Genomic DNA, 16,884 nt, shown 5'->3' on the forward strand with positions numbered 1-16,884 from the left:
ACGGGTTCTGCATTTTTTTTTTCCTTTGGGTTTGCTTTTGCGCTCACAATGATTCGTACCTGTGTCCATACCAGCGTCTGAATCTTAAGGTGACTTTGGGAGACTATACAAGGCGGGATTGTTTTGTTTGCATGGTAATGAATGCAGATTAGCAACCAAGTGGAATGTTGACGTTTTAGACTTCCTGCGGTTTAATATACTTCCCTGTCCTCCTCATTACGCCTGCTGCGTCAAGCCGCGGGTTCTGAAGATATGACAATTGATCTGTTGGAATTAAACCATTAGCAGGAGAAATATTTTACAAAGTAGATTTATTAAGGGAGTCGTTTAGCCAAAGACAAAGTGAGCCTTGTTTGATAGCTCTCCTCGGCAATATCATAAACATCTGATCCACAGCTTCTTCTGCATTTCTTTGCATTTCCAGTTTTTTTTTTTTTAGATGAATGCATTGATCAATATGCAATTGAAAAAGGACATTTTACGATCTTGCAATGTGAAGCTCCCAAAAGCCAAGTACAAGACATTTGTGAACAATGTCCTAGAGGTGGGCAGGCCGGTGATTGACTGGTCGGTCAACCACGTCGGGTCGGTCTCAAAGTGCAGTTTCAGGCACGAAACATCTTAGGAACAGATATTTTCATCAAAACTCCTCTCCAAATGCTCTGATGTCTTGCAAAATATTTACATCTTTCCATACAAGGTGCCATTTTGAGCTTTTTCATATGAAAATATCTTCTCATAGACAATTTGTAAGATTGCCAGGGGTGGGATGGCTATCGGGAATATCGGGAAAATATGTACATTTTCCTACACGGCTGGTATATTTCCCGGCATGTCTTAACCTTCACTTGTTCCACCCAGCTTTGATTGGGGCTGATGAGGAAATGTTTGTTGTCGCTGGTTGTCTTAACAAACAAAACAACGGCAAAACAAACATCAATTAAAAGATCCTAGGCGGTACTCACAAGTGTTAAGGATTCACAGGCTGCAGTACAATAAACCTCATTTAAAGCTGCGGGTGGGGGCACGGCGAGGTGTTCCCTGCACCTGATTTGTGCGGTGAATTTATCACACAAACAGCCCCGGAGGTGATTTCAATATTTACTCTGCAGTCTGTTATGCATACGTCTCATTTGGGAAACAGTTGACTCTTGGCCATTATACACAAATGAAGGCTGACCTTCAGGCCAGGCAGGGACTACATTCATTATGTGCACAAGTATCACCTTCTTATGGGCCCCTGACTTTTTTTTTCTGTCTGACGCCTTTTGCATATGGAACAGTCGGTCACAAACGAGGGGGCCATCGCTGACATGATGTATACAGTGCGTCAATATGGTCCTGATGTATTTTAAGATGCAAACAAGCTTTGAAATTATATGCGCAGAATGACTCTCGCCATCTGCCTATCAGCTGGGGAAAAAAGAGCATCTTCTGCCGGGCTCACACGTTCGATTCCGCCCCTTCACACGTGTGCTAAAAGCCCCTTCTGAGTGTGACAGCGCAGTGGCAATGAAATACAAAGACAAAGCTGCATATCAAGTATAACCATGAACGGGCAGGTGATATACTCTATGGCGGAGCTGACTGATTCCACTAATAGGCGCTTTCCTATTGTATTCCTTTTTTTCATCTTTTCCCAATTGCGTATCTTTTATGTTGGCGAGGAGAATTCGGGGGGATTCTCCCGGGACCGCACGTACCATGCACGCCAGCCCGGAAGAGCTTTAGCGCTATTTGTCGCCACTGCTGGAGACAGAAGCCTCATGAATAAAGATTTCAAGGCACGTTTGATACAGCCAGAACCCCCGAAAGTGCCGCAATGACAAACCCGATGCTTTATGATCTCTGCAGTGCACTCGCCATATGTGTGTCTATTATCCCGCACATACTAGATCATATCCAGTCCATTTTATTCAAGGGTCCGGTCATGCTCATTCTTTATGTTTGAAAATTGGTTATTGAGGAAAATCCATATTTAAGGCACACAACATAATCTTGGAACTGTTGTCCCACTTATATCTATTTTTTGTATTTCAAAGTATTATTTTTTTGAAATTATGACTAATCAACTTGGACAATGGACCTGATTGTTTAAATGTTCCATTGCTGTAAAACAACATGCTTAAAATATATGTTTTTTAATCTATAAAACTGAGCCAGGAAACATCAGTGTACATTGTTTCTATTTGACTAACAACTTTCTTGCTAACTTTAGTGCTACTTAGCCCAATTTTTGAACATGTAAAAACATTTTAGAATTCCTAATTTATGTGTGCTCCCCAAAGGAATTGATTTTAAAATTATTCGAAACATATTTGGTACGGTGTGTGTCCAAAGAAGTCCCTCTTATCTCTCCTCCACTGCCATCAACAAATTGAAGTGATAATTAAAAGCTTAAAATCCAAACTAAAAATGCTTGAATTTCCTGGTAAAATTGCAACAGTGTAAACTGTCGAAACCGAACATTATGGGACTATCCAACTAATACTTTCTTTGACACCTTATTTCGTTGGATTTTCTGTTTATTTGGTACTTTGAAGTTACATTTTTACTTTTTGATAGTAATCCCAAAAGGCTCATAGTAATGCACCAAGCAAGATAACCAAAAATGTGGTTGACTTCAGGCATGCTTATATCAGATAAATACTGTGTAATAGAAATGTCATTTATAGTTTGACCCCTTTAGGTACAGTACATTCTCTTTTTGTACTTTATATTTAAAACATAATGTACAGTATCGTTAAAATTGTAGCCATCACAAGTTTGTTGTCTCTCGTTACCTCCACTAAAACTATAACATTCATTTGTGTCCGGCATAAATAGGGCTGTCAGTCATGAAAAGTAACCATGATAATTTCTAAACAAATTACAGCATTAACCGTTTCTCAAAATACGATGCTAGCTTTCAAAAATAAATACCTAAATTACTATGTGGTAGGAAGTGGATACTTGCTCCTCATCCAATACTTCTCGACAATGACCATTTGCTATTTTCTCAGAATAAGGTGCCATGGCTGCTCGATTTTGGCAAGTGTGCGGTATTACAATGTGATGAGCAAGGGCAATTAATTAGGGTGTATAAATAAGTAAATAAATAAATACATGCATCGCAGTTGGGCCCAAAGGATTGCCCGCCCACCGGGCAGATGCTGGCCGATCAGTACACCGCTGGCTATAGGACATTCGAGAGCATAATATCAAAGCATAACTCATACACCGAAATGGTAAATAAACCAAACAAACAAATGCTTGCATCATGATGCACATGTAGTTATTATAACAGCATCTCTTCCCCTTGAAGGCACTAATATTTCAATGTAGAGGGTGAGGCACCATGGGGTGGGTGTAGCCTTCATCACGATCGTATGATATCATCATCATGACAGCCTGCTGTGAAGATATCCTTTGTCGCCACATGAAAAAAACATGTACATGCCTATTCCCTATGGGGTATGACATTATTCATTGTTCTACTGTTTCAAAAGTCCCCTTTTCTTTCCATTCATTTGCTCAAGCAGGTTTTTTTGCGTCCCCTGGCGAACTTGTGGCACACTGTAGCTAAGCAGTCTGTTATGCTTCCTCTTTCTCCCCCCTCCCTCAAGGTCTCACGGCGGCAGCGGCCGCAGCAGCCAACGCAGCCATCGCAGAGGCCATGAAAGTCAAGAAGATCAAGTTGGAGGCCATGGGCGGCTTCCACGCCAACGCCAACCACCACCACGGGGTTGACGGTGAGAACGGAGACCTCAGCTCCAGCGTCGGTGAGGGCGCATGTACTGTACTGTCATCAACACAGTAATTCTCAGGGGGAAAAAAAACAACAAAAAAACAAAAACGATTGTCTCACCAGTATATCATGAACACATCTAAAGATGTTCTAGTTGCAGTCATTTATTAATGAATTTAACTAGCGATCTAGCTCGCAAGCTGGACAGCGAATAAACAACCAATAAAGTGGACCATAATTTGAGATTGAGGAGTGAGTTTTGCTCCTTACAACTGAAAGTATTTCTGTCATAGTTTAAGATACACAATAATGGCAATTCCAACTCTCCTTTTTGTAGTCTCGGATTTGTAGCTCACTAGTTGGCTAATAAGGAAAAAACATGTAGTTTTTTAAACTGTTTATTATTAATATTATCTTTTTCCAAACATTAAATTATGAACAGCACTTGTAGCATACACTGTAACTTCGGGGTCTGATATCGATAAGTAGCTTTTACTGCATATTTTTGGGTTGGGCCTGACATTTTTTCCATACACAAGAATTAATGGCTAAGATTGATTTTCAGTGGATATTTTTATGGGATTTATATTTGCAGATAGATAGCAACATTTTCCAGCCAACAGACTAATTCAGGTTCAACTGAATTTTTCTTGGATTTTATTTTTTTGCCCTCAGATTTATGTCTGATTTTCTTCCAAATCCTCCACCCATTGACAATATACTGTACACAGTTTTAAACGTAGTCACCTTTTGTTATAAGTAGGAACATACCAATATTGGCTAATCTGAGCTAGCTGCAAAGCTTGGTTAGGCTTATTTCTTATTTTCCTCACCTGACATTTGAGATTGTTGTGTTGAAGGTAAGAAAAAAACTCAACACTCTTGAAGGCTAAGTGAATCTGTGAACACAATTTCCCAAAGCTATCAGCCTTTTAACAAGGCCTAATTGAATTGCTGTGAAAGCTTTGTTTTTTTTTCTTCCCTCCTTTCGCTGTGTGCCATTCCAATTAATTATTAGCCCTAAAATGTAGAAGGATTTTCATGATATCACACAGAAGCACTTAGTGTATTAAAGAGAATGATAATAGAGCAGATCCACGAGCCCGTTCCGAATTATAAACCAAATGTATTCCCTGAAGCTTTGGCTGCTAAATGGAAGCTTTTGGATTCACTTACTGCGACTCGTGAATACATTTCACTGGTAACACTTGACACCGCACACGAAAACAGGATGTGTATCCGAAGCCGATTTTAACAATACGGAATGCATAAACCGTGAGGTCGTTGCTCCAAGAGAATAGAGTGTGTAAAACAAATAAATAAATAAATAAAGACGGAAGAGAATAGGAGTGTGCGAGGTCACGGAAATAAAGATAAATGTGAGCACCAACAGCAAGGTTGCGGCAATGGAGCTAATAAGAAACACTTTTATCTTTTTACAATTTAAATGGTAACCTTGAGCATGGCCACGCCGCGCTAGAATCGTAATCCTAGCCGGCGAAGGGCGGGAGCGGCTCTCAGGTGCGTCCGGCATTAGCTTGTGAGTGAAATATATGGCGGCGACGCCTCTCGGCCCCATCCACAATCAATTGGATTCTTTTTCCTTTAATATTTACCCGCTACGATGAGACCATGCTCGTCTGCATGGTGATGAACAGTCTGCCAGTGGCATTTGAAGGTGACCTGTCAGTGAGTATGGACAAATCTCTCGCTCGCAGAAATGTAGAAAATAAATCATTAGCTCGACAGGGCCACTCTACACTCCCCTGCCCCCACACCGGCGCCCACCTCCTCCTCATCTCGCCCCTGCTCTCACCCACGGTGGATTTAAATCAGCTCAGATTTATGATTTGAATTAATGCTTCGTTTGGTCAAAGGAATGGTCTCGGAGACAAATGATGTTTGGTACTGAAAACCATCCTCATATTGATTACCGGGTGTCGCAGCAATCTCGTGTTTATATCAAGCACGGAGTCATCTTGATAATATGCCGCAGAGTTATTGCATTGCTTCTTCATCCATCTCCACCCTTGGATTATATTTAATACCAGTAAATCCACCAAAATATCAACTTGTGTGATAACGATTCAGCAACTATCTCTCTTGACACCGCTTCATTCATCACTGATGTCCGTACAAAATCCGACTCGGCCCTTGCTAGCTAGCTAGCTACCTAGCTACCCGCTCTTCATATCCGACCTACCTGGCTACCGTACCTACTGTACCTCCCACCAATCCTGTCCTTACCTTCCAACCTATTTATCTTCCTGCAGATCTACTTACCCTGCCTACCACCCTATCTATCCTACCTACCGACCTTCTTACTCAACTCTGCTTACCCACACTGAAAAAAAAAGGTACCGGTATGTTGAATTTGCTAAATTTTATTTCATCAGGTTGTTGTATGAGATAAAATCAACCTAATCCAAATAAGTTATCCATCTATCTTAAAAAAAATGCATTTGGATCCAGATGATTTTATTGTGTCCAACCACCGGATGAAATAAAGTTGTGTAAATTCATAACACCAATGTTTTTCAGTGTACCTACCTGCAACCGCCTTATCCTACTTAACTACCAACCCTACACACCACCTTACCTAGCTATCTTCTTACTTTACTTTAAATACCTTTAAGGTACCAAAAGGTAGAAAACCCCAATTCCCCAACAACAAATCGCCTACTGAACTTGCACTGTGTATCTACTTAACCTATACCCGTTAAATACCTATGCAAGCAGCTTTACCTTACCTACATACAAAATCTTTGAAGCTGTATCTATGTACAGTGTATGTGACCAGCCGTGACATTGATATAATTGGACTGCATGGCTCTATTAAATCCCAACCCTCTTAGCTACAGGTGCCCCCTCTGAGTGTTTGTGTGAGAAGGCTGAAAGCGTGAGCCAGCCTGTGAAGGACACTCTGTTCCGTTTGTAGAGTTGGATCGGCGGTAGCTGTCTTTGTGTTGATGTAAATTGAACAGCCTGATGTTTCTCCCTTGCATTAAATATTCATCTCAATTAGTTTCCTGTTTGCATCAATGTTATTAATTATAAGAAAAGAAAAAACAGCTGGTTACACTCTTAAACCAAACTAGGCAAACATCCTGAGCAAGAGGGGAAATGGTTTTGATTGATGGGAATACTGTCTGTGATGAGAGAGACAAAGAAATGAAAACTGGGGGTTTTTTTGTGTTGTTTTTTTTTTTTTTTCTTACGGGAATGAATCAAGGTTGCCTGTTAGAAGCAGCCCTCCCAAAGCACACTGTGGATTGTTCCTGCGCCTCTCAGGAAATGCCACAATTACAGATCACAGACCAAGCAAAACACGTGTGGCGCTGGGCCTTGAGGGGGATAAACAGCCCCCACCACCCACTCCCCTCCCCAGTTTTCCTCTGTGCACTGACCCCAGCCACAACCTTCATTACTGGGAGAGAAAACACTGTCCGCTGCCCACTACCAAACACCTGCCAATTCCATGAGAAGGAATTGTTTTTTTTTTTCTTTCTTCTCTGGCGTGGAAGGAAAATAAAGTGTTTCTCAGTAAGAGGAGTGGGAGGTAAAGATAACAATGTCCAACTGCTCCTCCTTTATTATTTTATCAAAATCCATCAATCTTTCAACCCCTCCGACCCCACCAACTCCACTCCCCACTCCCGGCCTTCTCTTTGGCCACTGGGTGCTTGCCACGCCACTCGTCCGACTCGTCACCACGCAGCTCTAATGGAGCTGAAATCCCGCTCGTAATTAGATATGGGAATTCTGACTGTCATCAGCCAGATGATGCCACCAACCAAAGAAACACAAGTGGGGCGAAGACTGCTTAAATGCAACGCTTCCTAATCGACTTCTGAGCAGTAGAGACTCAGACGGTGTCCATACATACTGTACAAAACAATTTTCTTACACACGGCGCCCTCAAACAAATGTCCCTCCACACCAGTGGAATTTTAAGAAAAATCCCGGACCACATCAACATGTTTGCTGAATCTCGGTGGCACTATATATATAAGCTCCTGCCTCTTTCACAGGCAGGTCCTGCAAATACCTGTATGAGAGCTGAAATAGAAGATCGACTGTTTGCTTTTCATATACGGTAGAACCCAGGGAAAAGAGACATTAATGCACCCGTGTGACACAACATCCCACAATCGGATAATTAGAGTAGATGACATCAGCACCAATGTTTGTTGTGATGAACAAATATTGTCAAACCATGTCAGTTATTTTCGACACAACCTGGCTGGAGAAGTGACTTTTGGGTGTCACACTTCACACACTTCATTCCATGTCAGTGCAGCTGGTACCCAAAACTAGCCTGGAAAAATGGCAGTAAAATGATGGCTTGAGCAGGCATTTTAGTCAATTGGAAACCAAAGAAAATCATTTTCGGATAAGACAAAATAACTACTTTTGTGAATGGGTGAAAAGCAGGAATCTGATGTGAGGACAAAAAATTCGTGATAATGTCGCAGCTCACAAGAAGACATAATTTGATTTAGTAATTTGAATGACTCTGAAGTAGCACCATTTGGAATCCATCCATTTTCCATCAAACTATGCCTCTAAGCTTTAGATTTAGCTCATTCCTTTTGTTAAACTTTTTGTGTAAACTTGCTCTTACCAAAGAAGCAATTAGTGATGACAACCATATAACGGGAAGTGGCTCCATTGCCAGGTCAAAATTGGTACTCACTGTTGCTGACGTTGCTGCACATTCCAATACAAGTCGAAAAATGCTATGTTCATTCTTGTTAAAAAAAAATAAAAAATCGGCTCATTTGTCATAAATATATTAAAACGTTCTTGAAAACATCACTAAGAGCCACAGTTTTACCCAAGAGTTGAATTCATTCTCTTTTCGTTATTTTCTATGGGGGGGTGATTCTTAATTTGTCCAGAAATCAGATTTTTTTGACATCAGCAGTTCCGCTGTAGTGTAGACATGGTAACCTACTTCGAAATACAAATTCACCACCTGCTCATTTGGCGTTGTCCACATACCTGGAGTATTGCCTGCATGCGAGTTGAGAGGGAAATGGCAAGACAAGGAGGAAGCGCCATTTTCTCCGTTCCAGGGTCATCAGGCTAATTTCTGGCAGCCCCACCCTCATTCTTGCATGTTAGCGCATTTGTGTGTGGGTGTGTGTGTGTGCGTGCGTGTCCGCGCGCGCTCATGCACGTGTATCAGAAAAGGGGGGCTCTGGCCCCTGAGAGCGCTCTGTGAGGAGACCACAGCTGTACACTCCCAGCAGCTAATTGGTCCTTATCTAGCTGTCCCATTCATCTTCATTTTTTACCAATTACTGAGCATTATCTGTGTTCTCTGTTGGGTTTGGGACTTAATCCTTTTTGGTTAAGCTGACGCTACAGCTTGCAAATTTCAAATAAAAGGATGAAGACTAAGCATAAAGGAATGGAGGGCTGGTGGGGAGGGCAGAAGTCATGCTAAATCTAAACTAGAAAGTTCCCATTATCCTTGGCCGGTCGATAAAGCATGGCATCACATGAAGGAGAAATGGAAGAGATCGATGATCGGCGTTTACAATTCAAGTTTGCAAACACTGCAGCCGCATTGATTGGGTTATTCTCGTTGTCGTCGCCATTATTGACTTGTTCAAATAATATTTTCTCATCATCATCATCATATCTGCGGTCAACAGATAGAACGGCACTTTAAGGGGAATCATTAATTATTTAAGGTGCACGGCAAAGCCTGAGTCATTGTGTTCGGCCCACAAACAGCACGTAGCCTAGCATGTGTCGCTCGTCCAGACGGTAAATCAAGACGCGGCAATCTGGGGCGGTTAGTCTTAATTTTGCAAGATCAATGCATAAGGGGCCCCCTCCCGATATGGGGTCTCTGCTTTGCGACGCCGGAGAGCCGCCCAGAGCGAGCATCGAGAGCAAGCGCTAATTACCTGAATGTTTACTGCTCTGCTGGATAGCACTATAAATTAACATGTGTGTAAATGACATTGTTAACTGATGAAAACATTCCATGCCCTCTTTAAGATAACCTATAGTTTCCCAACCTTGAGCAACATTTATTTCTCATGACAAAAAGATCTGATGGTACATGATGCAACAAGAAAATGATGCAGCTCTAGTGGGATCCTTTAATTGTTCGAGATAGATAGATAAACAAAGATCCACAAATTATTTTCAGACCAGTCTTCGGGAAATGATCTCTCACAGCACACAAAAGTACCACAACACACTGTATTGGTATTACTGGCCTACAGAATGCAAAACTCAGTCATCTCCTGCATGGGAAGATAATAAAACGTGTTTTATTACGGCGTGCATCAACAAGCATTTCCATTGGCTGGCAGATGCGTTCACTATGGCGACAGATCATGCTGCCATTTTGTTTTGCAGAAAAACACAAACTCAAAAATGAGCTGATCATTTTGTTATAATAAACCAACCGCTGACAACCCTGATTCATATTCTCAGTTCAATAAAGGACTAATATCATGAGTCTTTTTGATTCCCATATCTCATAATCGAGTGAGTAAATTAGACATTAGCCTTTGAGTTATGATAGATGTGTTGTCAGTGATTTTCAAAGTGTGTTCTCTGTACCATTAGTGCTACAAGGGCTCAACCTTTGTGACAGTGATGTCGGTGTATTAACTAATTTGTCTTCATTTTTGTGCCAGGGCAAGTCTGGTTTACCATGTTTGGGACTTTCACACACCGCGCTGAGGCTTGCCGGGCATTCTAGCAGATTGAAGACATTTTCTGTTAAGCTCCCCGCGCACCTGACAATATGGTGACAAAAAGTACTTTATAGACTAGACTTTAGACCAGGGGAAATTACACGAATTTGTTCGATTTGATCCAGGTGCAGGCAGAGAGATTTTGTGCTTTGCTGATACAGTATGTGTTGGGTAGTACTGTATTTCATTCATAAATATGACGAAATCGTGCATCAAACCCTCCGAATCATTGGTTGGGTCGTCACACTCATACCCAGGAACGGGGATTCACGATGGTCTCCAAGTGCCCACTTTGCTGTGGCCAATTTTATGTCATCCTCAAGAGGAGATGTTGTTGAAGTACCCTATAAATGTACTTTGCACATGTCGATCTTCTGCATGGAGTCCAGCAAGTCTTTTATGCTTCTGCCATGTACAATGTGCAGCTCTCCGATGTTAAATTTAAAGGCAACGAGGGCAGCTGCTTTAATTTGCCGGGAATTAAGTCGGCTCCCACAACGGCGCAAACACCCCTTTCTGAAAGTGGAAAAGAAATGAGAAAAAGAGATGTTGAGGAATACTAATAGAATAATAATAGTTAGACTGTTACTCTAATTTTAAAGTGTTTTTTAGCAGGTTTTTGATAGGCAGTATAATCTGAACCCTTTATCCAAAATTATTGTGTTGTACTCACAGTAAAGTCGCCTTTCCAACCATACATTTGACAGATTAATTTTCCAATGGACTTTCAGATTTATGGTTGTTATTGACCTTGAACTGTCGCTACTGGATTCCACTCCACTACAAGGCACTTACTTTTATTCGTGACTGTCAAAGATAGATACAGATTAGTTTGGCAGGTAGATGGATGGATGAATGGATGGATGGATGTATGGATGGATAGATGATGAACACTTTCAGTGTTTATTTTTTTCACTGCAACTTTTAGCGTGAATTTGTTTACATGGTATTGAAGCAAAAATTATCTTGTTTTGCATTACATGCTGACATAATGGCGCAGTATCAAAAGCATCCTGCAAATTGGTGGGTACAGTGCTCTGGGCATCTCCCAATACAATTGTAAATAATACTATAATCATAGTTTGTGTTATGAAGGTATTGTTTTTTCGAACACTAATTTTTATGTTATTTCATTTCATAAAATGTTTTTTTAACTAATGGGTTTTTTTTTCTCATTTGTTTTCATTAACTACTTTGCTGCTTTTGCAGGCCGTATGCATTGATACGGTGGGCCAGATCTGTTCTCTGGGTCTTGGGTTTGATAGCTAGCTTCTACAGTAAATAAATGTAAAATCAGATCAAGATACAAAAAGAAAAAATATATATATATATATATATAATCTATTTTTAAAATTTCATCTTGCGTTAAAATGTTCAATGTGAAAGAACAAGACGATGACGAAATATGCTAAAATATGGAAATAATTTGAATGAAACATCGATCTATCTAACTATATCTATATATCTACATAAGAGATATACAGTATATACGGTAAATGACATGTAGCGTAATCTGATTAATAGGTATTTGAAAGGAAACATGTCTTCTGAATATGAGGCAAATTTCAGACCCTCATGTATGCGCAGTGGCACTGCATGGTGTTGTGCCTGTCCACAGACGATGGCCACATGCAGCGATGCCGCGCCCGCACTCTTGACAGCAATCCGTTTGGTCACACTCTCTGCGCCAGCTGTCAGCCTCGGCTGCGCTACTGCAATTTAATTAGTCTGTTTATGTCCTTTCTAATAATAACGCTCTGCGGGTGGAAGGACACATCCGAAGCGGCTTCGACCCGCTCGCTGCTGCAGGAGACTGGTGGCTGCTCTGTGAATGTGGGCCAACACATGGATGGAGGATGGTGGCGAGTGCTTCCTTGTTGTCCCTGCTAGACAGAACGATGGCCCTCAGGCTAAGATCTGGTATCTACCCCCATCTCTACTCTATCGTAACCTTAACCATTAGGGGATAAAGCGCATGCTGACCTGATATGAGTGTCTGGGGACAACTTCATCCGTCTTCTTGTGTAGCTCTCTTGTGGGAACCTTTTGTTGCAGGGAAGCTCTCAAGAGCAACGCGATTTTAGCCATGGGCTGAATGGAATTTGTTTCATGAACAAGAGCCCCTTCGCAGAGTGGTTGGCGGCGGAGGGGGGGGGGGGGGTGAGGGGGCACATTTATGTCTGATTTATGCATTACAGCACTGTTTTGTGTTCAGGCGAAGGGAGAAGCCGTTTAAAAGGTTCGGGAACAGAAATGTGGCAAGGTGTTGTCAAGTAAAGACAACAAGACGAGCAAAGAGCTTGATTGCGCTCTCTCTCTCTCTCTCTCTCTCTCTCTCTCTCTCTCTCTCTCTCTCTCTCTCTCTCCCCCCCTCTCTCTCTATCTCTATCTGTTTCTCTTTCTCTCGCTCCCTCTTTCACTCTCTTGGGTGGAGGCCCTCGCCATCTCTCCATTAGGCTGGCGAGCCTCCTGGGAGCCAGGTGACAGATAAGTCACACATTTTAATAGACATTTCAACAGATAAATCTGATAATCATTTCTCCTCTTTAATGAAGTTTAATGTCCTCGTTTCAATTCCGGCAGTGTGCGCTGTTGTTGAATATGTATGACGGCGAAATGGGGAGTCGCCCCGCAATAAACACCACAAACTCAACAACGACAATTACAGAAATAGATTGCAATAACACATGTGATTGTGAAACATTATTTTCGTAATGATGCATATCAAGCAAAGTTGGAAGGGGCGGTTACACGCTCGGCTCCTCTGCAGATATTTATTTTAAATATTGGCCACACAATCCACACAAATCAATTCTAAGATCTTTGAAACGTACCTGAAGTCTACTCCTGTCATGACATTATTATACATTACAAAAAGCATGTGCAGGTTATTCCTCAATTATCAACATTACCGTCATAGAGGTCTACATTTAGGTTTTTCAAGTGAATACTTAGTTTATAAGTGAGTATGAATAAAAAAAAGGGGGGTGCATGCCCATTGACTACGAGTTACTGGTTTTTATTTCAATTTTGATTGTTATGACATCTTGTTTTTTTTAATAAAAAATATTTACTGTAATTACAAATTCACCACTGTGATGGGTTAGTGATAGACTACCGTTGTAAATAGAGGACCTTCATTCACATGTTTTTTTTTTCAAATGATGCAGAACCATTTTTTCCTGCCTCCCACCCAAAAAATATAAAAATAAAAAATCACCCCACAAGAATATACTTGTTTTCGAAAGGATTTACACTCCACTCCAGAGATCCAACCTAGAGATACTTAATACTGCAATGTGACCCAAGATTTGCAATCCTTTCTGGAACTCACAAATTACAAAAATCTACATTTATTTTTGTGCTTGCAAACTCTTTGTTTTTCTTCTTTCTACCTCCCAAATTTGCTGATGTTGACTGCAAATGTCCCCAGTGTGGGACAAATAAAGGATATCTTAATCATAAATAAATGCAATATTATACAAAATGTTATGTTTTATGCGCCCCCAGTAGTCTAAACACAACATTCTGATTAATATTGAGTTTGTGCAGTATGAATTTTGTAAAAAAAAAAAATAATAATAGTTCACCTGTTTTTATCAGTCTCATGAGGCGCCTTAGACTGCCACTAGCTGTTGACTGAAAATGACATCACAGTTGCTCAGGTAACAACGGTCATAATTCATCAGTTTTTTAGTCATGTGATGTTCACATTAGGCATAGTGATGTCAGTGATTTCTGTCAACAGCCAGTGGCAGGACAAGACAAAATGGTCACTCCCTGAGAGCGGTGAAAACGGATGTCTTTTGCTGCTTAATCTGTCCATCCATTTTATCGCGGGTGTGTTGGAGCCTCTCCCAGCTGTCTTCGGGCAGTTGGCAGGGGGCACCCGAACTGCTTGCCAGCCAATCGCAGGGCAAACATAGGCGAACAGCCATGCGCGAACATGCAAACTCCACTCAGGAAGGCCAGAGCCGGAATCAAACCCTACACCTCTGCACATTGAGGCAGACGTGCTAACCAGTTGACTACGGCGCCGCCCTTCTTAATTCATATTCCACTAAATCAATATTACGTAATCAGAATACTGTATTTACCCCGGTGGGGGTGCATAAAGAACATATTAGTATTAAAAACATTTCTCACTTGATTTCTCCTGTAAGTGTTATGCTGGATTCATTTCTAATGACTCAAGTTGGGATATAAAAAAAGTGTAACCAAATCCTCACTTCTGTTCAAAATCATCAAATGTTGAAGGCTCACTGAAATCAAAGGAGTCCACATGTAAGCACTTCTCGTATGACGTCATTATTGTTGATGGCAGTTGATCTCATAAAGTTATGAAGCATCTGTTGTTTTAAGGCACAGAGAGGAAGTTGAATTTTTCATTTGGTAGTGAACTGAAAACATTGGGTATTATGTATCGCTGAAATTTGTCTGAAATTACATCATCATTAACATTGTAAATGTTCTAAATCTGTCAACTACATGCAAGATTGTAACACTCCCCATTATTTGGGAATGTAGGAGGAGCTCTTTCATTTTGTTACTCGGCAAAATCATTGACCATTTGTGTTTTTTCTCTTCAGTCACCGTAGAAAATTGTTTTGTCGCTGTAATCACCACGTCATTACACTTGCGTTTGGTGTAATATTACGTGCCGACATGTTAATGTTCCCTTCTAAGCATGATCACGTCTCTGATGTCGCAGCCATTTTCACTGCGTAAACTGCTTTACATCGCCGCGCAATCACTCTCTGCATTACAGCCTCAAAACCTGTGAATCGCCGCCGAAAGGTTGAATGTCGTTTATTGCGCGTATCACATTTACACCAAGTGACATTGTCTTTTCAGATTGTGTTGATCTCTTCACTTCGCAAAGGTCAGCGCCTTGCGCCACTAAATTCGAGCTGACAGAGAAGAAGGGGGGCGGGGGGGTTTGGACAGTGGAGCAGACGTATCGCCCCCGCATCCTGGTGCTCCAAATTAATCTATCCAATTAATCAAGAATGAGCTTTAATGTTGATGATGGGTGACAACTCGACTGGTCATTTTTATTATTTTATTATTATGCTAACTGCAGGAGACAATCAGGCCGCATTTACACTGCAGGTCCCTCGGTTGCAATTAGGTGCCCATGTTATTACATGTAGAGTATGGTCAAATACAATTCACTATAGTGTCAACCTTGGCACTCATAAATCCTAAAAAAATAATAATAAATCAAGATCGGTTTGTTGTTTGGGAAGATGTGTGGGTGAATTTTTATCATGTCAGACTTGCCTTGAACGTAGATACAGGATATATACAATAGTCGGCAAATATCCAATTTGTGTCAGATTGTCATTTAAGTTCCATGCGGCGTTTTCTGTTTTAATGTTATGACCATGATCCAAATTGGGCCACATGGTAGATAAAATCGTAATTGTGCCATTTGAGTCAGTGTCAAATAGATTACTGCATCAGGCCAGCCATAGCTTGTCAGTTCTATTTTTCTTTTAGGTAAAACCGAGATCATTGCAGCAAATTGTCATTAATATCAGTAATATAAGAACAATATAAGGGATATATTAAAAAAAACAAACATTACAATTTTTAAAATGCTCCAGTTAAAGGGGAAGCCAACCCCAAAATGTTCTTTCCAATAGTATGTTTTTTGCAGCCCCACTCATCTAAACCTGGCATTCTGATTCAGATTACCTTTATGGAAGATGAATTAAGCAAATGGCACATGACCTAACTCATAAAACCATTTTTAGTTATTGCAAAGAATATTTTAGGGTTGACTTCCCCTTTAAGTTTGATCGTCTGCAATCCAGCTATGCAAGGAAATAAACACAGAGAACAAATTAAATTATCGAGCAGCATAGAGCATGACGTCACGGTCCAACAAAAAGCAGACATAGCGAGGGGGTCTTCTGTTTTCAAAGGAATTCCAGGGCGCTGACGTTTACATGTGTCATCGCCTACCCTACGCTAACATGGCAGCAAAATCATAATCATAGACTAAAATTATAACTTTATTAGTAAAGACATAGTATATATTTGACAAACAGGCACATGGCGGTAACCACGTGCACCTTCCTTTGTTGTACGACGACATATTCTTTTGTCACGCTATAAACTTGTTCATTGGACACCATTCATAGTCTCAAGCACGTTGAGTTTTGGGACCATTATCCACCAAGGATCCGATGTTGTTTTATTTTTTTGAAGGTATTTATTGATGTTTGCAACAAATGCATTTTTGTTGCAATTGTACATGAGAACTGGATTTCATACTCCATACACCGCTTGACAAATGTATTATCTGTCATATAAAGTGGAGGATCTCATCCAGCTTCACCAGGTGCTTTAATTCAGACTCTTTCAATTGCAGGAATTTTGCCATTTTAATGGTCTCATTTTTAATCCACCTTTTTTTCGCACAAA

General features: G+C 40.8%; 1 protein-coding gene across 3 annotated transcripts in view; it reads left to right on the plus strand.

Moving 5' to 3' along the window:
• The window catches only part of dachd (dachshund d), a 138,922-nt gene that overhangs the window by 81,627 nt on the left and 40,411 nt on the right, over positions 1 to 16,884 (plus strand). For 2 of the 3 annotated variants that reach the window (XM_052082482.1, XM_052082483.1), the window contains exon 3: positions 3,606 to 3,761. In XM_052082482.1, coding sequence (XP_051938442.1) covers positions 3,606 to 3,761 — 156 coding nt within the window. The remainder of the gene's footprint in view (positions 1 to 3,605; positions 3,762 to 16,884) is intronic. The other variant, XM_052082484.1, reaches the window with a different exon arrangement.

This window comes from Hippocampus zosterae, chromosome 12 (assembly GCF_025434085.1).
Source record: "Hippocampus zosterae strain Florida chromosome 12, ASM2543408v3, whole genome shotgun sequence".
NCBI lineage: Eukaryota > Metazoa > Chordata > Actinopteri > Syngnathiformes > Syngnathidae > Hippocampus > Hippocampus zosterae.